Below are 26127 nucleotides of genomic sequence, written 5' to 3'. Positions count from 1 at the left end.
AAATTCACTGTACTCGGTATGTTACAATCTGTCTCTTGCTCCTTATCTTTACACTAATTTAGCTAAAATCTAGTATTCCTAAAGATTAGCTTTACTTACAAAAGCATCCTTATCACTTATAAGGATGGGATGGAAGATAGTCTAAATATATATATCTACAATTAATTTAGACTTATTTAGCTAAAGAAAAGACTCTCACTTTAATTACTAAAGTGAAATACAAGATAGACTAATTTCAACCACTTGAAGTTTCCAATACATTCACACAAAACCTGTCCAGAAGTTTCATAGAGCAAAAAACTCAACAAATATAATACTATTTGCTCCTTCAGCATAAAAAGACAAAAGCAAAACTACAGGCTAGGGACCCTACAACCCTTTGAGTGAATTACCCTTGGGCTGGGTCCAATTCCCAATACCATCATCTCTCATGGAACTGTCACCATGGAACCTGCAATTGTCTTGGCACAAGCAAGGGCTATCTTTTGTCCACAGTAAGTTGGAGATGCCAGCCTTGCTGATCTTTTCCTTCCCATCATCATCTATAAGGTTTCAAACAGTTTTAAAATCTATACAATCTCCTCTTCCATAATCTCATACCAATTCTTCAACGCTTGTTAAGATTGTGCTATTGTAGATTGCCGACAGGTCATTTTGGACCTCTCCTGAGGGCTTACTAGAATGCCTTACTTTTTAGTGTGTGTCATTCCATTTTTTTTTCCCTTTATCATAGGTTCCAAAGCAGGGCTTTGGCACAGCACTGGTATGGTGGGGAGCTTGAGATTTCAGAATTTTCCTTCCTGTTTGACCTTCAAATTCTAATTAAACATCTCTATTTTGTTGTAATGCCTTCTCACAGCATTAGCATCAAGTCTCTGTTGCGGAGATTTCAATTCCACTTCCCTTGGCCACTTGGTCATCCTTGGTAATATTTTTCTCCTGCCATTATGGTGAACCATTTCATTGTAATGCCCTCCTGTTGCATCAAGTCTTCCTTGTGGAGATATTCATTTCTGTATTTACTTTGGCCACTCTGTCACCCTTCCTCATCTTCTCTTTTTATGTCATCTCTGCTTCCCCTTGGTAGTGGCAATTGTTAACTATTTTATCCCATCACTTTGCCAGTTTCAAGATCGAATCCTCCACAATCATCAAACTTTTCCTCATCTCACCATCATCAGCTAAGTAGATTTGACCCAGTATTGTTTTGATAATTGACAGCATTCCAAGAGAAGCAGAATGAAAAAAAGCGTAGGACTAAACCATAGTTTGCATACTTGAACTCAGTAGATAAAAAATTTCTGACTTGGTAATTTTAAATATTAAATTTATTTAAAAACACAAATTATAAGCAAAATTCAGTTGCAAAATGTATCAAATTAATCTATAAATGTTGAGGAAATGTTTTCTATTAGATTTGAATACAAATAGAGTACAAAATTGTATCATCATGGACATACAATAGCTAGCTGATAACCATTATGAATTGACGACTTTCTTTGAAAATCATCATCATAAATTGCATTTCTAGGCAAGTTACAAATTACGAGATTTTACAATTTCCTCATTTTCATTTTGGTGAAAAACTAGGGAGGTCTAGTCTTTGCATTTGGTTGCAACTCCTTGCTCGGTTGAGAAGACTGCACCTGTGCCTCCATCTTTTGAAGATTTGGGGTATTCCCATCTCATTCTTCCCACCAAAAATTTGCAATAAGATATTCAGAACTTTGTAAGCAAGCAATATTTTATCAATAATTGTGATTTATAATTATGTTGAGAGGTGTAACTACAGTGGCAACACAGGGTGAGATGTGAGTGTGTTAACAAAAACTATTTAAAAGAAACTATAGAGCCGACATACAAAAATGATAAAAATAAAAATAAAAATCATAAAGTAGCTATTAAGTGAATAAAATTAAATAAAAGGAACTTTAAACTAACTATAAAATAACTCTTAAGTAAATAAAATGACTCTTTTTAACATAAACATCTCATGCAAAAGTAAATCATAATTGAAATTTTTAAATAAATATTAAAAATAGTATTCATAAGGAAAAAAAATAACTGATAAAGTAAAAGTTAAAATAATATTTGTTTTTATGCAATGTTTTTTATATTTATTGTTTTATTATTGAAAAATTAAATAAATCTTTAATAAAATATAAAATAAATAATGTGACAAAAAATCTCATGTAAAATTTAAAATGATAAAAGAAAGAAAAATGTAGATAAAGAAAAATACAATTAATATAGTTCCTCCATAATTATTTTGCTCGGCGTGTTTTATATAGATTTTTTCTAAAGATAGGTATATTAGTATTAAGATATAATTAAAGGCTCCAAACTTTTTTTACTTAGAGTTTGTGTAATGGCCCTTGTTAATAAAATAACCAGATTTGATATTCTTTAAGACTTCTTTATCAAAATCTACAAATAATGGAAACATGCAAATCAGGTAAACGGAGATTTCCACTGAAACATGCTGAACTTGAACAAAAACTTCAGGAAACTGTTATTAAATAATTCTAACAGATCTTCAACATGAAATTACATCATTTTTGCTGTTCAATATGGCAGCCGACAACAATTTTCATCTGCTGCAACTAAAATCAGAACAGAGACCAAATCTGAAGCCGAAACACACATTGGAGCAAGAACAACTACCCAGTAAACTCACTAAACTTCACACCGGAGTTCTCAATGAAAACATACATGGAAAATATACATAAATAGCAGCAAGCCATGGCTTCAAGGATACCAAAACACTCGTGCAATTTTATTTCAAACCTAGAGACAACACCGCTTTTTATGAAACTTCACTCAACACAAACCCTTATCAAATGATTAAATATTAGTTTTAAACATGAAATAACAGCAATATACAACCACCATGCTGTTATCAAACACTACAAAAAACTGAAATACAAACCTATAACTATCTTAACAAAACTATTATCAAACCCTTACAAACTGTTGGAGAAAACTATGAAATCTGGAATCATTCTGCACAATGGCAAACTCTGAATGAGATTGCACCTTGATGACCCTTGGACTCTTGTCCTTAGCTCACCTGGAAACCCTCAAACTCCTGTTCTTGAGCCTCCTCCATAGGTTTATCAGCCTCTGAAGAAAAGCAAGGTGTAACAAATTAACAACAACAAAAGATAAATGAATGAAAATGGAGCCAAAATCACATATAAGTCAAAACTACATTCAAATGCAAGTTTGGGCACCAAAATCCCAAGAAAAGAAACTGTTGTTGACCAAGTTTTCTTCAAGCTCTTCCAGTTTCCATTCAAACCGCCAATTGTCAAAACTTGCCATAAGCTTCCAAAGAGCCATAAAACATGCCAAAAGAAACTTTCCCATTTCCCACACCACAAATTGGAAAGATTATTTTTTTAATTTATTTTTGGTGATAAAATAATATCTTTGTTCAAACTATATCACCAACATTAATGTTATATTATGATCTGTCGAGATAAGTCCTAGTTTGCCATTTTGGGACAACTGACTTACTATTTTTAGAAAGGGGACATGACAGTTCGGATGGATCTCCATCGAATAGCTAGTGTTGAAGAAAAGAGCTTTCCTATAGATTGTTTGTAATTCTACAACTCTAGAATAATGAGCTCCCTCATGTCAGCCTTGGGTGTTGTTGATGTGTTTTTTATGCACAATGCAACACAAAGTAAGATACTAAGTATTCTATCCTCTTTTGAACAAAATCCTCCCAAATGCTAAATTACGTGATCAAATGGGATGACTCCAAGGTTTTGAATGTGAGGTCTTGACGTGCTCTTGGATAGACTCAGTGTGTTTGATGTGATATGGCTGAAATCACAAGGTGGAATTACGTTGAATCTTGAATGCTTGAATGTTTTTGGAACATGGGATTTTACTTAACTTAAAAAAGGAAAAAGGATAAAGGGTTAAGAAAGCTAATCTAAGCCTAGGAATGCAAGAGCAATGGATGATCTTTGATGAAACTCAACTAGACTTTGCTTTGCCATGCAAAGCAACAACTCCGCAAAGTGTATGATGTTCAAATCACTACCAATGACATAGACACCATCAAGACGATGCATATCGATGAAGTAGCAATTGAAGTTAAGCTTGGCTAAGATGGATCTAGTTGACTATGCAAGACATTTTACAATCAGCAAGGTGTTAGTAATATGGATGTACGTATATCGTGCACAAAGTTTTTTCATTCATCTAAACAACATGAAAATTAAATGAGAAGTAGAGACCATGCAAATGTTGAATGAACACATAAAGTTCATCATATCTTCAATGAAATTAATATGCTGCTTACAACAAAGTCCTTGCAACAATCTTTGCCTTCTCCTCCTACTCTATTCTAATTTTTTGCTATCTAACATCTATCTACTATTTACTATTGCTGAACTATTAACCTTTACAAATGAAGAAGTAGAGTCTTATATGGTGCTCTTATTACAATGAATGGCTCATATTGATTCACAATCAATGTCTAAGATTACAAGATGAAAACCCTAATTAGGGTTTGTTACACCCATTACAAAGCATTTAATGCTTGGCCAATGATAAAATTACAATGGGTGAGACACATGTCCTTTATTGAATTATTTGCCAATAGATGATGAGGGTAGGTGCATCGAACTTTGTGCTCTCATGTGGTAGCTATTTCTTTGTTGGATGAGTCAGGTACATTGAACTTGGACGCCTTGTCTTGGAATGATGTGATTGGATAAGTGATGACTGGGCACCACCTTAGCTAGCTCATTGTAACTCATCACAAGTTGTAGGTGATTGAGGCATATCTCTTGATACTAAACATAATCCAAGCACCCATAGTGAAGAATGGGATGATGGTGGGAGATACTCCCAAATTGCATCATCTTTTCGACTTGATCACCTTCGCCCTAGAACTATCTCCCTGGCAATAATTCTTGCATTTCTAGAGGAAATTCGAGATAGTTGAAGATTTTCTTCTTTTGGCACGTGCACCATCATGCTTGCTCTTGTGAATCTTGTGCTTCCTTGAACTTGGAACACTTCTATGTGTTGAAATCTCTCTCTTCATGAAGTAAGGTGACATCCTCATGTTGCATATACCTCCTTAGCTTGAAGTATAATGTTGAAAAAGCGAAGTATATGTGTTGACTTCCTTTGATGCTACGCACTATACTTGCTTTACAGTGTCTTTCTTTGTGATGGAAGTCATCCTATCCGCTGCCTTGCACGAGCTTTGAGACTTGGAGTGTTTCAATATCTTGGACCCTCCATATGTTGAAGCCTCAAATGGTGTGATCATGATGTTGTATGTGAGTTGGTGAGCCTTCATCTTGGAGCTGATTCCTTGCATGTCCTCATCCTCTTCAAGTGATGAAGTTCATTCTTCCTTGCATCCGTAACCTGAAAAGCAAACAAACCTTGGTCAAAATGCAAAAGAGAACCATATCAATCTTAAAATCTGAAATGAATTCCCTTTACATGACACTTGATTTCACATTTCAAAGTTTGTTTTTGTGTCTCAGGCTTGATTTATGTCCGAGACCTCCCTTTTATATGTCCGATTTCTCACTGTTTATGATTTTATGTAGGATCGAGTTTTTGACTAGGCAAAGGAAGTGACTTAAAACAGATTGGACTCTTAGGTAGGCAAAGGAAGTTCGTGATTTTGGGAGGGTAAAGGAAGTTTGTGGTAGGGCAAAGGAAGTGATGTCAAACAGGTTGTGGTTTTAGGAGAGCAATGACAATGCCTTTGTTGTAGATGTGATGGTGATGATGTTGAGTGATTGTCATTGATGTCAACATAATGGTTGTCATTGATGTCTCTGGTGTTCTTGGTATTGATGATCTGGAACATGTGTTCCTAGATTCTTTGGTGCTCCGGAATATGTGTTGGTAGATCAAATATGTTGTTGGTGATTTGGATATTTTTGGTTATCGGATATGGTGTTGATTGATGGTATTCATGTGTATTTTGGTTCAATGATCCAAAATGTTAACTTTACTTGCTCAATCAACTTTGTTTAAGACATCCCATTCGTTGCAAGGGAATTTTACTCTTCTCAATCACACAGTCTCTCACAACTTGATTATCTTTCCAAGCTTAGCCTCAAGGTGATTAGACTTTTGCCAGGTCAATGACACTAAACACAAGATGATCAGGCTTTCAAGGGGTCATTGACAGTGATGTCACTTGCTCAATCTTGGGGAATATTAGCACTCACCTTACCAACTCTAAGGGTCCCTCATCATTATTCATGCTTTTCCATGTTTCAGCCTTCATCTTAATTGACTTGCATCTATCATTTCAACGCTCATGACTAATCTCCACATTTGCACTCATTGTTTCCATCTTGAATGATGATGATCAAATGAAATGATCAATATATCGTTCATTGCTAAGGTTTTGAGAGCCGACTAACTCAGCTACACCCTAAAGAGAAAGAGAACCTGATCACTCTTGACAACCTGAGAACTACACTACCTCAAGTAAAAGGTTAATAGCTAGAGACGCCACAACTAACCTAGAAAGCAGAAAAAAGTGGGGGTCCCCATTTGCAATGGGGCGTTGTGTGTAAATGTCACAATAGGTGTCATCCTCTTAATGCATGTTGAGGGGCCTTCCATAATGTAATGTCCCCACTTTGAAATAAATTTTAATAATAAATGGTAATAATAAAATAAAATTAAAATATAAAATAATATAATTAAATATGATTAATTAAAAATTAATTAAGTTAATGAAAAGTCAAAAGACATGAAAGGAAAAGTTGCGACTCCCTCAACAATGAGATATAAAAGGGAGAAGAGAACCTCATTTGGGAGGGGGAATAATTTGGGAAATGAGAAGTGCAGATCTGATTTAAATAATAAGTGCAGATCTGATTATGAGAGGTTGTGTCCCTTTCAAAGGGCAGAAATAATGAAGAGTTACACTCTTTCAAAGGGTGCTAATGGTGAAAGGGTGTGTCTCTTGCCAAAAGGTATACATGATGAAGAGGTGTGACCTCTCCCTCACATTGAGAGATATAAAGGAAAGGAATCAAAGCATCCAATAACATCACCATGGATTGATAAGATCAGATTTGTTATTAAGTTACAAGTAGTAACATCTTTGTTCTTGGTGGTATGCATGGGGATGAGCTGAGTATGTATGCTTAATATATGAAACCTGCTAATGTTCTTATGCAGAATTAATAGTAATATTAATATGGACTGCAATATGTATGGCAGTCATACTTAATTTCATATATATCCATAATAAATAAGAAATTAGTATGCTTATAGACTTATAGTCTAAATCATGTTATTATTGTCAGTATTTAAGAAGATGGGAATGAGATGTTCCAAAGGGGGGCAGTCTAAATCCAAGCAATAGGTTAAGACCCAAGATATGGTGGGGATCAGTGACCCATAAGCCTTGAGGGTATAGACCCAAGATAGGTAAGGGCTTGGATCTGTAAACTTTGAGTGAACCTATTGTATTTGGTCTCTAAGCGCTTTGGTAACATACATAGACCCTTCTCCCTTAAAACTGAAGTAGTAGCAGGGTTTGATATCTATATTAAAAACTATGAATAATGAAATTAATCATCTAATGAGGAAAATAAATAAGAAATCTGTTAATAACCAATTGAAGAATATCAATCAATTTTAGTATATTGAAATAGATCAAGTAGGGGACATTACACATAACCTCACCATTAGGATTTATGAAGATATTGCAAAAATAAATCTTTTGGTTGAGTTATTACCTCATTGCGTGAATGGGTTGGTGGAGTTGATTGTTCCACCTTCAATTAATGATCTCCCAATTGGGATCAAATTTGTCTCTATCCTCCTATAATAGTTTTGGATGGCCTCTTTGGCTTTATTGATGACCTCATAAATATTCCCCATTAGGTTTTGATTTCCATCCACCAATTTTAAAGTTCTCACCTAGAGCCTTGACATCTACAAGTACAAATAACTTAAACTACAAACTTGCAATGAAAGTACTTTGAAGTTAAAAAATAAAGGATTCAATTTGAAATTCAAATTGAAGTTTTTGGTTACCTTGATGATCTTTGTATCTTTGCAAAAACATTATTAAAAGTTGTCTTTATTGTCCTCTCCACCAACTTTCTTTGAATTTGGTGAGTCTAGCAATGCTTGACTCAAAACATTTGCTTCAATGATGTCAACTGAGTAGCAATGTTTTGCAGTGTTAGGAAGTTAGTTGCAAACCTTTTGAGATTCAGTTGTATGAGCTCTTTCCCCTTGGAGTTATCTCTCATCAAGCTAAGAATTAAAGGGTGATTATAATTGTATTTTGTGATGTCTATTGTATATTCTAAAACCAGTCTCACCCTATCAATTTCACCCATGTCCTCCAAACGAAGGTCAAGGCAACGTGTCACACAAGGGATCCAAAAGAGTGACATATGCCTCTTGTGAAGCAATTTCGCAATCGCCATCGCCATTGCCACGTATGCTATTGCATTGAGTGATAATTTGTATCATATTCTCTATGCTCACCTATAAAACAACTTGCTCCAACATTAGGTTCAATGTTTTTGCATTTTTTACTGTGTTAGAGGCATCAATTGACTTAAAGAAACCCATCTCACCATTTGAAGTTGCCAAAAAATCAATAAGGGTAAAATTCTTTCCACCTCTCCACCCATTTAAAAGAAAAGTGCATCCAAACTTTCATCACTATCTCATTTATTCTTCTAGAATTAACTTTGCATCTTCAACAACATTCTAAACAATTTCCTGCTTTATCTCTTGGGAGGCCTTGTACCCTTCCCTTGCAATTGTTGATATTGTCATCAAATTCTCCTAGTATGGGCTCTTTACCACATTGGAGGGAAGGTTGTAAAATCATAAATTCACACACCTTATTTTCTTCCTTGTTCCACCCTGTACCTCGCAACAAAGGTTGTGCTCTAGGTACGAACGAGTGTTATGTTTGCACTGATGTTACAAGAATTTGTTAGAATGGCCGATTCCTGTCAATTCTCGAGGAGAGGCAACCTGGCAGAGTCCATGAGCCTTGAGACTTGGACTTGCCGAATTTGGCAGAGTCTCGACAAACTCGCTGAGTTTGCTAGAATCGATGATTCTAGTAGATTCCCGAGCCCCAAAGTTTGCATCCCAACAAGATGAAAAAGTCAGAAAAAATTAAAAAAATAATGAGTTAAGTTAAAAGTTAAACAATTGTATTGGTTTACCCAACCCCTAAAAGGCATTCTTATTGTTTTCAAGCACAAGGAGGAGAGAGAAACAAGGCTTTGAGCAAAAATAGTTGCCATTGAAGAAAAAACCAACAGGCTAATTGAAGACGAAATATTGATTGACAAATGAACTTGCTACTTTCCAACATTGTGAGAATAGAATTGATTTTTATATTTTCTCATTTCAAATACATGGTGGGAGATGTTTGGTTCTAAGGTGTCACATCTACAAAGGATTGTAGTTCGTATCTAAAGACAGCCATGTAGTGCTTTAAGATGTGAGCGCAATTGGAGTATGTTTGAGTACATACACTACAAAAAGCGCAACAGGTTGTCAGTGCAAAGGTTGAATGATCTTGTGTATGTTCATTACAACCTTCTCCTTTGTTATAAACAAATCTTGGGCACTGACGCGTCTTCTATCACTTTAGAGGAGGTTGATCCATCGTCAGAGTGGATCACTGAGATTGAAGATCCTGTCTTTAGCGATGATGACTTAGCATGGGTTGATTAGGTGGATTGAGAGGCAAAGGCAATAGCCATGGCAGAGTAGGAGATTAGAGCTCGAGGAGACCCATTGGAGGAGGATGATGATGTGGATGTCACTGAGCTTGAGCCTAAACCTGAGGCTAAGCTTGAGACACAGGCAGATATCATGGCTGCAGCATCTTCCAGGATCTATCTTAGGCACACATGTAGGAGGGCTTAGGTGCCGAATGATATAGGTTCCTTTGAGCAATAGACTTCTAGCTTTTATTTTGATATTTGTTTGGAAATTTTTGATGCCATGGATTTCATATTCCATGACTTTTGTAGATGGTTGACACTATTTATATATCTGTTGGTTAACAGATTTGCCCTTTCTTTAATATATATATATATATATATATATATATATATATACAATATTGATTTGTGCACACTCCTTATGAAAGGAAAGCAAATGAACCAACAGTTGGGTGAACCGAATTAAGGTTCATCCTCTGCATTAGAGGCCAGCTCCTCGTGAGATTTGCAATGAATTTTTATGCAATTAATTTAGAAACGAGTACACTTTTCACCAGAAAGCGAGAAAGGCTTTCACATTCATTTATCAACACAAAAGAATGCTACAAAAGATCTATTTATAAGTGTAACACAGACTCTTACTTCCGCATATATTCATTCAATAGACTCAAAGTAAAGTAAACTCAAAGTAGTGTAAATGTTGATCGATTCTCACTCATGCCTCACATGACAAGGGGGATCAGTGCCATTTAAACAACAATGGAATTTCTTGTAAACAACGAAAATCAATGAATTCACAAACACAGAAAGAACTGGTAATGAAATGACATATTTCGCACATCAACATCTAGCGAATTCAATTCCAGCTGAGCCATGGTTTAGCGCCTACCTCTCCTTGGTAGACCTCATCTAGTGCACATCACTATCCTTGATTCCAGCTAGATAGCGCTAGGGTGGAGTTAAGTTCAAGTTGGCCCTTGAAGGGTTAAAAAAAAATCTTCAAAATCAAATTAAAACGAAAAATGCAAGTCGGCCTATGATGATAAGGATTCAAATTTCAAAAATTTCAAAATATAATGCAAGTCAGCCTAATTGAATAGGTGTAAATTCAAGTGTGAGGAAGCATATAAAGGGGAGGATCAAATTCATTTCAAACCATCAAAACAATTTGTTCTCACAAGCTGATTAAAGAAGCAGAGCGAGTTCTACCAGCAGATTGAAACAATTTTCTAATCAATTACCCTTATTTGGTGGCGAATTTCTTCAACTTATAGAGCGAATTAAGGATCAGACCTAGTGCGAACTTTACAAGCCTGTTTTGATGCGATTTTGGAGGTGTTTTTTCTACCATTGTATCGGATCTTACTTAGAGTGAACTTATGCAGTCTTGGTGCGAATTTAAGCAGACCCAATCCACATTGCAAATCATACCTATGGGGTCAAATTTCCAACCACAAAAAGGAGCCAATCAGCCTGATTTAGTGTGAATTGTTCCAGCTTCATCACCTTGCAGAAGACATTATAAATCAGATTTGATTATAGGATTCATTCCAGCCAAGGGCAAAGTTGGAGCATTTTGTTTGAGGCAAATCTTGTCATAATTTAATCAGATCTACAACTACATTATCACCACCAAGTGAAAAGAGTTTTGAATGGGAAGGAGGTATGCATTTGAGAAGAGTCTTTGAAAGCTGGATTCCCATCAACAAAATCTGAATTCTAATTTGATTTCCCTTCATGTCCTGATTTTGATGTGAGAATGGGGGTTATGCTTTGAGATTTCTATTGATCAATTTGTGAAAAGTCTTCCTTGTGTGTCTCCATGCAAGAGCTCATCAAAGTTTCATGTTCTTACTATAATCACTTTTGGTAAACAAATGCAGTATGACTACAAGGGAGTTCTTTCGGAATCAAAGATCGTCACAAAGTGGAAGAAGGTTGGAGACACCAACCTTGGACACATTGACTTGGAGGAGTTCAAAGAACGAATGTATGGATACAATCCATCTAAGCTAGCCAAGAGGATGGCGAGGAATGGAATTGTGCAAGTTGTTTGCTACCCCCTTGCAATACAATGTGTCGAGTTGATGGTGGAGTGTGCAAGACATTATTATCCCAAGGAAAGACAGGGAATAGGTCCCGGTGGTAGAGTGCTAGCTGATTTGACAAAAGATTCTATTGCAGAGGCTTTCCACTTTCCAAGATACAATTTTATAATCTACAAGACTAAAGAGGAAGCTTTGAGGATATACACCAATGGACCTGAATCTTGTGCAGAGATCATCAACACATGGATGTTGAAGCCAAGGAAGCATTATACCAAGATACCTAAGAAGCTTGTTAGGTCAGATTTTAAAGAAGAGTATGGTGATCTTGTCATCTTGTTGAACTGAGTAATGGGCTCCCCTCAAGCTTCCAACTTTGAGCCTTGGATGTTTTCTTTTATTGAAGAGATAGTGATCGGGGTGAAAATGATCAACTGGGGCAAGACAATCAGTGATAACCTAGATGAATAGTTGAGGAACTTGGAGCGAACCAAATTATTCTACATAAGCTCTTACATAGTTTACATGCTAGCAAGAACTTATAGGTATAGAGAATTGACATGTAGAGGACCAATGGGGAATGGAGAACGACAATTCAAGATGTCTGAATGCTATCCCCAATTGCATCTTCATAATGCCACCCATTTTAGGAGAGTGAATGATGCCTTCTCCATGTAAATTGTCTAAACTTTGCAAGGAGGCACTCATAGGAGATTTCACAAGATGCTAAGGACTTAATAAAGAAGTTTGGTTCGTGGTACATTTAGTTTCCCAATTTCACCTACATCTGAGTTTATGGATTTTTCATCTTCTCCTTATCGTCTTCCAAGGTATCCCACTAACAAGATGATATTGTTAGAAGTTACAAGACAACTCTATGGATATGATAAGATTCAAAAGAACAAGCTCAAGGTCAAGACTTCTTTCCCACTTGCCATTGGGAACTCAATTGAGACATGCCCTTATTTCAGGTAGCTGAGGGATCCGAGGAGGAATTGCAATTTTATTCCCTTATGACTTATGCATCAAGATCAAATTTTGATCCTTATTAGAAGATTAGAACGACATTTGGGAGGAAGTATGGACACAAGGTAGACCTCGAGGACTATTGTGCGAGTGCTATGAACGATTTTGAAATAAGGAAGATGGTGTGTTCAAGGTTTCGGTGCAAATGATTAGAACTTGTCGGTTATTCCCCATTTTGGACTAGGTTGAGGATAATGGGAATTGTGTTCAACGCCATTCTGAAGAAGAAAATAATAAATCCCTTCCAACCCCTAATTAGCTCGAGGTAGAGGTAGCAGATTTGAACATATTGATGAGACCAGTCATGGCACATACACAATGATGAATGGATCAAGAAGTTAATAGGTTGAAAGAAATGAATATCCTTCTAACCTATAACTTGATGGGTGATTTGGAATCAAACTCTTCCGAGGATGAGATTGATGAGGAGCAACATGAAGTCAATATTGAAGAAGAAAGAGATGGACAAGAAAATGAAAGTCATAAGAAGAGGAAGGATATGGTCGAGACTTCGCGAGAAAAGAAAACTAGGAGAAAGGAAGTTTCAAGTGAGGAGCCGTCACAAAAAAGGTAAACGTCAAGAACAACTCACTCATCGGCTCACACTTCTTTTGTACAACAAGTTGCCTCTTTTGTAGGTAAAAATGTAACATCAGTCATGGAGAATGAGTCACTGTTGTGACGTATTCACACATCGCCCCATTGCAGATGGGGACCCCTACTTTTTTCGCTTTGTGGGATTTTGCTTTCTAGGGTTTAGGGTTTTGCCTGTTAGCCTTTGCATGATGAGTGTGGCCAGAGGGATCAATGGATAGCAGGCTCTGCTCGAGCTAAGATGGGTCAGTAGATGGGTTTCTTTCCAGGTCTTCTTTAAGCTTGGTTTTGCTGATGGTGTCCAGTTTGAGTTCGAGGAAGTCAGTGAGTGGTTGAGCAAATTTGGCTAAGACAAGGAAGGAATGAATCAAGGATCTAGCCTAGAACAAAGTCAAGCCAGTTTGAGGGTGAATTGAGCCAAGAATGTAAATTTCGCTCCTAACCCTTCCAAAGGGTCCAGAGCGAAATTCATATTTCCTCTATTTTGCTTCTTAGCTTGACCAAGTTAGGAACTTCTAAGGCATGGTTTGATAGGTTTTGATACATATTTGCCTTGAAGAGGAATTTTTGGACCTCAAGATGATGAAAGCTAGCCTCAAATGAGGATTTCGCTCCTGACCCTTCTAAAGGGTCCAGAGCGAAATCCTCCCTTTTTGCCTTCCTTTGGCCTTAAAACCTAGTCTGACCTTGCCTGGACCCAGTTGAGTGATGGAATATCTTGATAGTGAAAGAAGGAAGTTGATTTGATCAAGTTTGGTGGAGAATGAAGTGAACCTAAGTGAGAAGCTAGCCAAGAGTGGGATTTTCGCTCCTGACCCTTCCAAAGGGTCCAGAGCGAAAATCCCCTTAAACATCAAATTCTCACTTGTCAAGGCCAGGACCATAGCTTCCTTAGGCATAGTAAGGGCAATTTGATACGTTCTAGCCCTAGGGAGTGATTGATGGTGGATGAGATGAAGGATTTTGGTAAAAAATGTGAATTTCGCTCCTGACCCTTCCAGAGGGTTCAGAGCGAAATTCTTGAAAACTCTCATTTTTCCCTTGGCTAAAGTCAGGATCTTGATGGAGATGCGTGAAGAAGGATCTATGTTTGCCTCTCAAAGAGAATTGGAGTTGAAAAGGTCAAGAGTCAAGCCCAAAACATGATTTTCGCTCCTGACCCTTCCAAAGGGTCCAGAGCGAAAATCTTGGTAGCTCTCATTTCCTTCCCAATTTTGGCTAAGTGTTGGTTTCTAGGGCATGTTGGGGGATGAATTGGTATGTTCTTGCCTTGACACGGAGTTGATTGATTTTGAAGAACAAGATTTTGGCCTAAAGGAGAATTTCGCTCCTGACCCTTCCAAAGGGTCCAGAGCGAAATTCATCATAAACCTCATTTGCTACCTTGAATAGGCTTAAAACTTGGTTCCTCAAGTGGAAAACGATCTATATTTGCCTCCAGGAGAAAATTGAAGTTTGAAAAATGAACAATCAAGCCCAAATCAAGATTTTCGCTCCTGACCCTTCCAAAGGGTCCAGAGCGAAAATCCTCCTAGACCTCATTTCCTCCCTAGTTTGACCAAATTTTGAGTTGCAAGGCATCTTGAAGGGAAGTGTGGACATGTTTGGACTTTGGAAATGTTTGAAAGCCTTGAAAAAATGAAGGATTCTAGCCAAGAAGGTGAATTTCTCTCCTGACCCTTCCAAAGGGTCCAAAGCGAAATTCCTTGCAAGCCTATTCTTTTGACCTTGTTTTGGCTTAAGACCTTATCCCTTGGGTGAAGAATGATGTTTAGTTACCTCTTGAGGTGATTTTGAGTTGGAGAAATGAAGAATCAAGCCCAAATCATGATTTTCGCTCCTGACCCTTCCAAAGGGTCCATAGCGAAAATCCTCCTAGACCTCATTTCCTTCCCTATTTGACCAAATTGTGATGTCCAAAGCATGTTGAAAGGGGAAATGGACATGATCTTGCCTTTGAGAGTGTTTGATAGCATTGAGGAATGAGGGTTTTAGCCAAGAAAGGAAATTTCGCTCCTGACCCTTCCAAAGGGTCCAGGGCGAAATTCCTTACAAGCCTACTTTTTGGACCTTTCTTAGGCTTAAAACCTTGTTCCTAGGGCGAAGAGAGATGAGATTTTACCTTGCAATGAAGTTTCAGGTTGAAAGAATGATGATTTTTAGCCTAAATTAAGAAATTCGCTCCTGACCCTTCCAAAGGGTCCAGAGCGAATTTTCTCTAAACCACCTTTTTTCCCAATTTTGTGCCTAGCCTAGTGCTGACTAAGGCGAGTTTTGATGGGAGAGGTCCTTAGGAATGACTTTGACTTATCAATGATTATCAAATTTGAAGGAATTGAGCCAAAAAGTGAATTTCGCTCCTGACCCTACCAAAGGGTCCAGAGCGAAATTCCTTGTAAACCTAGTTTTTTGACCTTGCTTAGGCTTCAATCCTTGTTCCTTGGATGAAAAATGATGAAATGTATCTTGTAGGGAAGAGTGGGATTGAAAAAAATGAAGGATTTTTAGCCAAGAATGTGAATTTCGCTCTTGATCCTTCCAAAGGGTCCAAAGCGAAATTCCTAAAATCACTTATCTTCCTTGCAAATCAAGTCAAGCTTTTGGTTTTTATGGCTTAGGGAAGGATGAAGCAAAGTTTCCTTGACCTTGGAGGTGAGTTGAATGGTAGAATTTGTCCTGAAAAGTGATTTTCGCTCCTGACCCTTCCAAAGGGTCTAGAGCGAAAATCCTAAAAACCATCTTTTCTTCCAAAATTTGAGTAAAGCAAAGCTGGACAAGAGTGAGAGAAGTCATTTGGATTGCCTTAGAAGGACTCTTGATCACCAAGAATGCAAATTTTGAGCCAAATCAGGAATTTCGCTCCTGACCCTCCCAAAGGGTCTAGGGCGAAAATTCTTCAATCACCTTTTTTTTTTTCTTGCGAAATCAAGTCAAACTCGGGTTGGATGAGAGGGGAGAAGTGTTTTCTTGCCTTGTGAGGTGGATTCAAGTTGAAATAATGGAGGAATAAGCTCAAAACAAGATTTTCGCTCCTGACCCTTCCAAAGGGTTCAGAGCGAAATTCTTGGAAACTCATATTTTCTTCTTGGAGATGGTCAAATTCTTGAGTTTTATGGCATGGTTAGATGGACTTTGATGTGTTCTTGCCTTTGAATATTGGATCGAGGTAATGGAGTAGCCAAAACAAGCTCAAAATAGGAAATTCGCTCCTAACCCTTCTAAAGGGTCCAGAGCGAAATTCCTAAGATCCCTTATTTTCCTAGCAAAATCAAGTCAAACTTGCGTTTTTATAGCTTGCATGAGTGTGAGGATTGATGTTCTTGCCCTTTTGAAGCTGGTTGAGGTTGAAAGATGGAAGAATAAGCGTAAAACAAGAATTTCGCTCCTGACCCTTCCAAAGGGTCCAGAGCGAAATTCGAAAATCCATCTATTCCTCTCATATTTATGCCAAGCCAAGCCTAGACAAAGATGGTAGAGGTCCTTGAGATTGCCCTTGAGTGGGTTGTCGTCTCCAAAAATGATGATTTTAGGCTAGAGGAAGAAATTCGCTCCCGACCCTTCCAAAGGGTCCAGGGCGAAATTCATTATAGGTCCCGTCCCTGGCCATGATTCCTAGCGAAATTCTCTTTTCTAGTCATTTTGAGGTCAAACAAAATGTTGCAAGCTTGGGAGAGGGATCTAAGGATGAGATTCCGAGTATAGAAAGTGAGAGAAATGGAGTTGAGTGAGGGAAGGCAAGTATAGAGAGAAATTCGCTCCTGACCCTTCCAAAGGGTCCAGAGCGAAAAACACTAAAACCATCCTTTTCTACAAATTTTGAATAAAGTCAGGCCTAGACTAGGGTGAGAGAAGCTATCTGGAATGCCTTGGAAGGATTTTTTTATCATTAAAAATGCAAACTTTGAGCTGAAATTAGAATTTCGCTCCTGACCCTTCCAAAGGGTCCAGAGTGAAATTCTTCATCTACCTATTTCCTCCTTGTGTCAAGTCAAGACTTGGAGTCCTAAGGTGTAGTTGAGGTTGAAATGATGTTACTTTGCCCTGCAAGATGAATTGAAGTGAAGGAGATGAGGAATTGAACCTAAAGCTTGGATTTCGCTCCTGACCCTTCCAAAGGGTCCAGAGTGAAATTCCCAGTATCACCTAAATTGCTCACAATGACGATCAAGAAATGGATTCCCAGGCCTTGGTGGAGAAAAGACTAGTGTATGCTTGCCTTGCAAGGTATTTTGGAGTAGAGACATGATGGAATTTGTCCAAAAGTGCAAAATTCGCTCCTGACCCTTCCAGAGGGTCCAGGGCGAAATTCTTATAGGGCCTATCCCTGGAAAGACTCTTGAACAAACTTAATTTTGATGTCTTCTTGTTGATGATTTAAGGTATAAAATGCTATGTTGAAATGAATTTATTATGTGTCCTTAATCATCTTTTTGTTTGTCTTGCAGTTAAAAGGGGACCAGGGCAAGACAACGACGACCTTCTCCAGTCCGGCATCAACAAGGATGACCTTCTCCAGCCCAGCATCATCAGGGGCGGCCTTCTCCGATCCAGCATCATCAGGGACGACCTCTTCCAGTCCAGCATTCGAAGGAAAGGTACACCATCCATCCTGCACATCGAAGACAAAGGAAGTTAAAGCAAGGGTTTGTTGAAGAAGCAGACAGTTTCAGAAGAGTTAATTAAAGCTAGCTTCTCAGCAACATCAAATTGAATATCTACCAAGTTGCAAGTGTCAGACAAGGTGGCATCCCAGTCATCACTCCTCCAATCGGATTGGTCCACCTCAGCATGTCTGGATTCAATGTACCTGACTCATGGGAGATGGCACAAACTTCGATGTACCTACCCCGGTTCTCCATTGGTCGAATATTCCAGAGAAGACATGTGTCCAAATAATGCAATTATTTCATTGGCCAAAATTGAGTTGGTTGTAACAAACCCTAATTAGGGTTTTCATTATAAAATCTCGGCCATTGATCTCAAGTTGATCTAGGCCATTGAATTGTATTGAGGGCACTATATAAGCCCTGGCTCCTCATTTGTAAAGGTTAATAGAGAATAGTTAGTCAGTAGTTAGAAGGTGAATAGTTAGAAATAGTGAATAGTCAGTTGATAGAATAGCAATTAGAGTAGAATAGAAAGAGAAGGCAAAGATTGTTGCCAAGATGTTGTTGTAAAAGACTTGTAAAACTTCATTGAAGAAATGGTGAAATCTATGGGTCGATTCAACAATTTGCATGGTCTCTATACTTCTCAGATTTGATTTCATGTTATTAGATGAGTGGAAGAAATGTGTTTGATTGATGGTGAAATTCGTATATCCATACTACTAGCAGTTTGTTGATTACAGACTTGCCTTGTGTAGTCAACTGGAATCATTCAGTTTAAGCTTAACTTCAATTGTCGCTTCTTCACTGATATGCATCAGCCTGATGGTGTCTATGCTTGTAGCGATGATCTGAACATCATAAAGTTTTCCTCCGAAGATCGTACTAACCTTGTGGAGATGGTCCTGGGATGTCAAAACAAGACTTAGTTAGAATTTCATCAAACGTTATTCATTGCTCCTACATTCTTAGCGTCAGAATTAGATCCTTTCCTCGCCCTCATCCTTTTCCTTTTTTTTTTCAAAATCTAGACTAGTGAAATCTTGTGATTCCAGCAAATCAGACGTTCAAGTCATCAAGTCTAAGTCCCCTTGTGATTCCAGCAATATCACATCATACCACAGAGAGCTTATCCACGAGTAGAGAACCTACATACAAGAACCTTGGAGTTGCCTCGACTGATCCTTCGGCGAGATCTTCAGCAGTCGGGAAACTTTGCTCAAGAGAGGATAAGGTACCTTTAGGTATTTTATTCTGTGTTTGGTCGTGTACAAAATACACATCAACAGTCACCAAAGGAGGTAGAGGTTTATCCATGCATTCCAGGAAGTCAAGATGTGAATGAATCCTTAGAATCCATTCAACAATGAGACCGTGAGGAAGATCCTTCTCAAGGTGTGGAAATTCCACTTGATGATCAAGCAACAATGCTAATTGAGGAAATTTCAAAAGATGCGGACATGGCTTTTCTAGATGAAGATGTTAATGATGGAATGATATTGACACTTCAAGAATTTTAGGACAATGAGGAAGTAAATGATGAAATGGGTGAGGATATGGAACAATGTACTGCTCTTCAATGGCTAAGAAACAAATTGTAGAAGAAGGTTGTGGTGAAATCTAATGTGTATAACACTTTGGAGGATTTTCTAAGTAGGATTGGTAAGACTACTGAGAAGAAACCAACAAAGAGATTTTCCAAGATCACAAAAGATAGTTTGGGATCTTGCACAGTGCAAGTTTGGCACAAAATGACATCCCTCAAGAAGAGTATGAGATTACAACTCTTGATTTGGCACCGACAACACAAGACCAAGTAATTGTGGAATTTGATGAGTCCTCGAATGTGATTAAGGCAAGATGGTAGAATGCGGAAGAAAAGAAGAATCAACTCAAGATGTAGGTCCAACAATTAAAGGAATACATAAAACACTTGATGAATCCCATTTGACAACAAGATGAGACATTTGTCCCTACAACAACACTTTCAAGAGAGTCAATTGATGATTTGGAAGGGATGAAAGCTACAACACAAGCAACGAAGAATCGGATTGGAAAGGCATTTGATAAGGCCAATATATTCATTGAGGGGTTGGTATAAGCATATGGTAAAGTTAAATTCATTCGGGACAGGATTCAGACTATGCTTGCATCATGTGTTGAGTTCCAGCTTGTCAAGGAGCAAACTATTCCCCGTTTGCATGTGTTGATGGATCTCCCTAAGGAAGCTTTGGTGGATGGGTGTGTAATGGAAGTAATTCAAGCTTGTGACTTTCACAGGTGGTACTATGCATTGATGGCAAGAATGGAAATTCTTTAGAAGGCAAAGGATGATTGTAATCAGCTAAGTGCCATGATCAAGGTAATTCGTGATAAAATTTTCATTGTAGCGGAGATTGTGCTTGGAAGGGAAGTGATTGATGAGAAGGATATGGAAGTGAATCAGTTGAAAGATAAGATGAAAGCTATCTTCTTCAAGGCAACTAGTTCTATTTTAGAAGATCATTTCGAGGATGCTTACTCATTCATGGTAATTATGAATGGTGTTCATGATCAAGGATTAGAATGGGAAAAGACATTCGCCACATGTACAACTGACTTGGCATTGATGGAGTATAAGGTAAAAGCTGAGCCAAGTGCACCAATGGAGGAGCTTGATAGCATCATGACTAAACTCATTGTATTTGCCATCAAGGAAAAGGATAAGGGGAACATTTTTCTAGATGATAGTTTGTTACAAACCTAGGTGGCATGGAATTTTCCTATTTGCTTTTTCTCCTCGCATTTGGTGCCAAGGAGGGTATTTATTTTCTATTGTTGACATTTAATAGAAGTTTGGTGATTAGGTAGTTAGTTATAACTAACTCTAATTAGGGTTGTTTTGAATTATTTGGCCATTGATGTCAAATCAACCTTGGGCCATCATTTGTATAAGAGCTCTATATAAGGTTTGCTCATTTCATTTGTAGCAAGATACTTTTGTGAAATTATTGCCGAGATATTGCGAAAATAAATACAAACTCATTGAAGCTTGGTGAGCCTATGTGTTGTTTTGGTATTTAGCATGGTTTCCTATTTCTCAAGTTAGATTAAGAGTTGTTTACATCAAGTTACTTAGTTGAATGGAAGATATTGTTGTTGATTCACAGTGAAGCCTACATATTCATACCATTTGGTATTTGTTGATTGCAATTGTAGTGTATTGTTAGATTGAACTCCATTAAAGCTTAACTTCAATTGCTTTATGTTCATTGATTCACATTGTCTTTGGTGTTAATGTGTGTGGGTGATTTGAAAATCATTTATATTTCCTTAGAAGATTGCATCATCTTTGTGTAGCTGTTTCTAATGGCGAAGCAAAGTTTGATTTGGTTTCACAAAGTCATCAATAGTTTTTTACATTGTTATAGATAGATTAGATTCCTAAACTAAATCCTTTTTGCGTTTTATTTCAAAGAACTTTCATAAATTTAGTTAGAGTGCCTTATTGCAAAATCATAAGTCATTTTAAGGGAAAGGAATTAATAGAATCCTAGAACGATTGTGTAAGCTCCTTCGTGTGAACCTGCATATCACATTCATACCCTGAGTCTATCCACAATTTAAAGTCAATCATTCGCATTGTAAACCTTGGGGTCACCTTGTTTGATCACAAAGCTTGGCATTCAAGGTTTCCTTGTTCAAGAGAGGATAGAATACTTAGTATTTTATTCTATGTTCGAGGTGTCCTAAAACACACATCAACACATGGTCACTGACTTGGTGAGATTCTCTTAATAGTCAAGTTAAAATCTGATGATTACGGCATCACCTTCCAAATGACTCATAAGTGAGAATTAATTTCCATTGGATAAATTTATGGCACTTTATTAGTGACTGTTGGTGTATAATATTCTATTTCTTATGCAGTTTAAATAATATTTCATGTTGTTTGTGTAATTATTTGGTTGTCTTTTGCTTTTGTAAGCTGTGGTAGTGCCAAAGGTTGAACAAAGACTTGCACCATAGCATCTGAGATGCGTAGGCCTTAGGTGCTTACCAAGGCTTGCATGAAGTTCAAGCCAAAACACTTCCAATAGACTTGTGCATGAAGAACAATCTGCACAGGATGCACACAAACAAGAACCTGCAGAAGACACAACCATGATGTGCAAAGTGGAAGACTTGCATGGGTCCACTGACTGTCTAAACACACAACACAATAAGAAACTTTAAATTAAAAATGGTGTGCAAACCAAATTTAACAAGGAAATGTTTTGAGTTGCATAACCCCTACGGTGCTCTTACATCACATGATGGCCATGAATCCTTGAGGAAGCCCTTGGATTCTTGTTAAGGCTATAAAGGTTAAACACATACCACAATAAGAAACATTAAATTAAAAAAAGGTGTACAAACCAAATTTAACAAGCAAATGTTTTGAGTTGCGGTGCTCTTACATCACATGATGGCCATGAACCTTTGAGGAAGCCCTTGGATTCTTGCTAAGGCTATAAAGGCTGAGCATCAAATGTGGAACAGCACTGCTTAAAGGAAAAATTCTCATTTAGAGTGTACCACCAGAAGCTGACGAACATAACTACCATTTAATACCTCTCTTCTCCAAGATCCAATGTGAGGAAGATTGCTGTTCAAGGAACCACAAGCAAGGGACTCATCATAATAAATGATGAGGACATCCTGCTACTTTCTTATGTCCAATCTAAACCTTCCCATAATTGTACTCCTATACAGGTTCTTTTCTTTCACTTTCAATGCACCCATCCAAGCTTCCTCTCCTCTGGCGAACCAAAATTAAACCAACAAGAGTAAATACCCTTGAAGAGCTATATGCTAATTAATTTGGATTTGTTTCCTTGCAAATGTCTAAAGCACCACCTGAACCCCATTTTCTATCCGTCAACATTACTTCTGCTTCCATCGGTCATCTCATTTAGGAACAACCTCAATTTGCCAATCCTCATTTTGCTGCCATTTAACTTGTGTTTAGGAAAATACCAGTATAGTGCATGCTAGGAGTTCCTACTCATTTCAACCTCAACATAGTTGCTCTAATGCCCCTAAAGGAAGCATCTTAGAGCTAGAACAATCCTAAACTAGCAATGATAGTGATATAGTTATTATACTCACAATTTTAGAGGGGAGAATAGCTGGTTTACCCAAGGAGATGAAGGAAAATGCGCTTAATGCCTCTATCACTATGCTACAAAATTTGATCATGTACCTGTTGTAAGGAACAGACTTCTAGTGGCTTGCAACTAATACCAACAACATAATATCCCATTAATGGAAGTTGTCATTTACAAGGACTTGATAAAATGTTGGTATGCTGTGCTCATACAGGGGCAAAGATATTACCCAATACAGTTTTCTGTCTCCTACAGCGGCTTTAGACACCAATTGAGTCAATCTGACAACTAAAATTGGACTGCTATTGATATCATAATTCTTATTGTAATTTTTTTCTCTGGTATTAGCTTTTCTGGGTACTAGAACTATCTTCTGTTTGGAAAAGGATGTTAATTTTGAACAATTAATGATGTTCTCCTGTTGATTCTCACAGCTCTGAGTATCCCTGCAACATTCTCTCTTGCAACCTTTAGCTGCTTGTCAGATGCTCAATTTTGTTATCTTCAACTTGATCGATATAATTTGCTTATTTAAAAGTGATGTTAAGTTCTATAGATAATTTTTCTCTAAAATGTTGTTTTTGATGGAGGCCCACTTCTAGTCTGGACTTCCATTGCATTGTTAATAGGTTTATGAGCACAATCTTAAATTCTCATGAACATTATTGGTGAAGCTTTAGTACATTTTTTTTCCTCTAATTATTATCAAAGAATATCTTTAACTAAAATTGATCTATGTCTACTGAATTTGAAGGTCTAATATGTTTATTTTGTTTACACAGGCTATGGATAACATGCAAAAAAGGGGTGCTTCTTGTTCTCCAAATAGTTCTTTTTCAGCAACAGTCAATCCAGGAAATCCCAATAATTGCAATGGTGGAAGTTCTTTGCGGACCAATGTTCCTAAGACATTGGGAGTTCCTCGTAGAGGTGTGCGAAACAACTTTATTCCTCCTGTGCGTTACAATGCTGCTGCCGGTGGGGCCAATGTTACATCACGATCTCCAGTCAATGGTGATAATGGATTAGAAGAATCAACCAAAAAATGGTTTGCTGAAAACTCATCCATGATAAAATATTTTTTCGAAATGCGGGTTGGACCTATAGACATGCAATGTTGAAATTTTACATGTATTATTACTCATTCTGCACAACACATTGAATATTATGTTGTGCTTATTTTCTTTACTGCTGGGTAAAAAAATTATTCATCTAGTGTTGCTTGGCTATATTGTCATTCAAAATATATAATTGCATACTTTTTGGTTAAGTTTGATTATTTGCTTGTTTGTTTGGTTTTTCGAGTACCCATTGAATGGTGATACATATAATAAATGAATTTTGGTAGATGATATTACAAGGTAAATATGCCATTGATGGACAAGTATTGGTGTAAATTGTATACTGAAGATGTTGAGAGCAACAAAGAATGGGGAGGGCCTTTAAGATCTCAACCAATGGTTGAGGAGTGTAGGGTCTAGAGTTTGTGTTCATGGGGTAACACTATTAGCACTTATGCATTGTAATTGACACAAACCAAACACAAAGATCTTACACATTTTAATGATTGTCTTCCTTGAATACTTGCTCAGAATAACAAACACAATAGCAAAGGTTTGCAGGTTCGTTCAAAAAAAAATTGGGGCTTGGGTTTGTCCATATAAAAACATATAAATATTACATAAGTAAAGTTTTCTTTAATAAATATAATAAAGTTAAATATATATATATATATATATATATACAGATATACATATACATATACATATACATATACAGATATACATATACATATACATACATACATACATATATACATATACATATACATATACATATACAGATACAGATACATATATACATATACATACATACATACATATATATATATATATATATATAAATATACATATACAGATATACATATACATATACATACATACATACATACATACATACATACATACATACATATATATATATATATATATATATATATATATATATATATATATATATATATATATATATATATATATATATATATATATATAACTTTTATTGATATTTATAATCATATTAATATATTTAAAATATTAGTTAACATTGATTAATAATAAATTCAATTAATATTCCTCATATTCTTGGCCTAGCTCATTTTATTAAAGTTATTAGTGATTCTTTAGCATTATTATCAAACTTACTATATAGCTAGCAATGTTCTCGACATTCTAGATGCAATGGGGCACGTTACTTAGAAGAAAACAATTAGACATAAAACCCAAAATTTGTTTCAACCTTGTTAGTTCAAGCACAACATGGGAAGGGCACATGATTCATGTTATTAGAACCAGAGATTTTTTAAAATTTTAAACAAGATTTGTATAGGCTTTGGAAAGGCCTTCCGAGTTTCTTGCTAAGTTTGTTTTGGGTCGTCCAAGACTGTCATGTCCCCAATTTTTGCTGTTAGTAACAACATTTCTAGCAGGGTTGATCTATTATTTGGTTCCCGTAGGCCAGCAGAGCATGGAGGGAACCAACTCAGGGGCTTAGAGAGTCATGCATGAGCTTTTCAGGCATTTTGGAGCAGTTGATGGTAGTTTCCTAAAATTTAGGAAGTATCACTAGTTTTTAGGGATTGATTGGGAGTGGTCTATAGACCATCTGAAGACCTCTGGGAACATTTTGGAGACTTTGAGTGCATCTCCTATTTTATAGGAGGCCCTCCTATTTTTTAGGAGGAACTCCCAGTTCACTGCCAGACCTTCCAAAGGTGCACACAACAGAGGAGGACCATTGGGATTCAGTTTCAGGTTAACAGGTCCAGTCTCCTACTTTTTAGGAGCATCCCTAGATTTTAGGGGAAAACTACTAGTTGGCTTATGTGGCTTAGGCATTATCCACAAGCAGGTGGTTTCAATCAGTTTTTGGTTCTGAGTTTATTTGAGCACTTGATGAATAAAATAGGGAATATTAAAATATTTCCTAAGCTGATTAAATAATA

The 26127-nt window shown here is 37.0% G+C and overlaps 1 protein-coding gene across 1 annotated transcript in view; it reads left to right on the top strand.

The window, feature by feature from the left end:
- The window catches only part of LOC131070461 (ATPase family AAA domain-containing protein FIGL1), an 89330-nt gene that overhangs the window by 13339 nt on the left and 49864 nt on the right, over positions 1-26127 (top strand). The window contains exon 4 of the mRNA XM_058006023.2: positions 23906-24171. Within this exon, the coding sequence (XP_057862006.2) occupies positions 23906-24171 (266 nt within the window). The remainder of the gene's footprint in view (positions 1-23905; positions 24172-26127) is intronic.

The sequence above is a fragment of the Cryptomeria japonica genome, chromosome 3, assembly GCF_030272615.1.
Source record: "Cryptomeria japonica chromosome 3, Sugi_1.0, whole genome shotgun sequence".
In the NCBI taxonomy this organism is placed as follows: Eukaryota; Viridiplantae; Streptophyta; class Pinopsida; order Cupressales; family Cupressaceae; genus Cryptomeria; species Cryptomeria japonica.
This window is presented reverse-complemented; position numbering and strand designations above follow the sequence as displayed.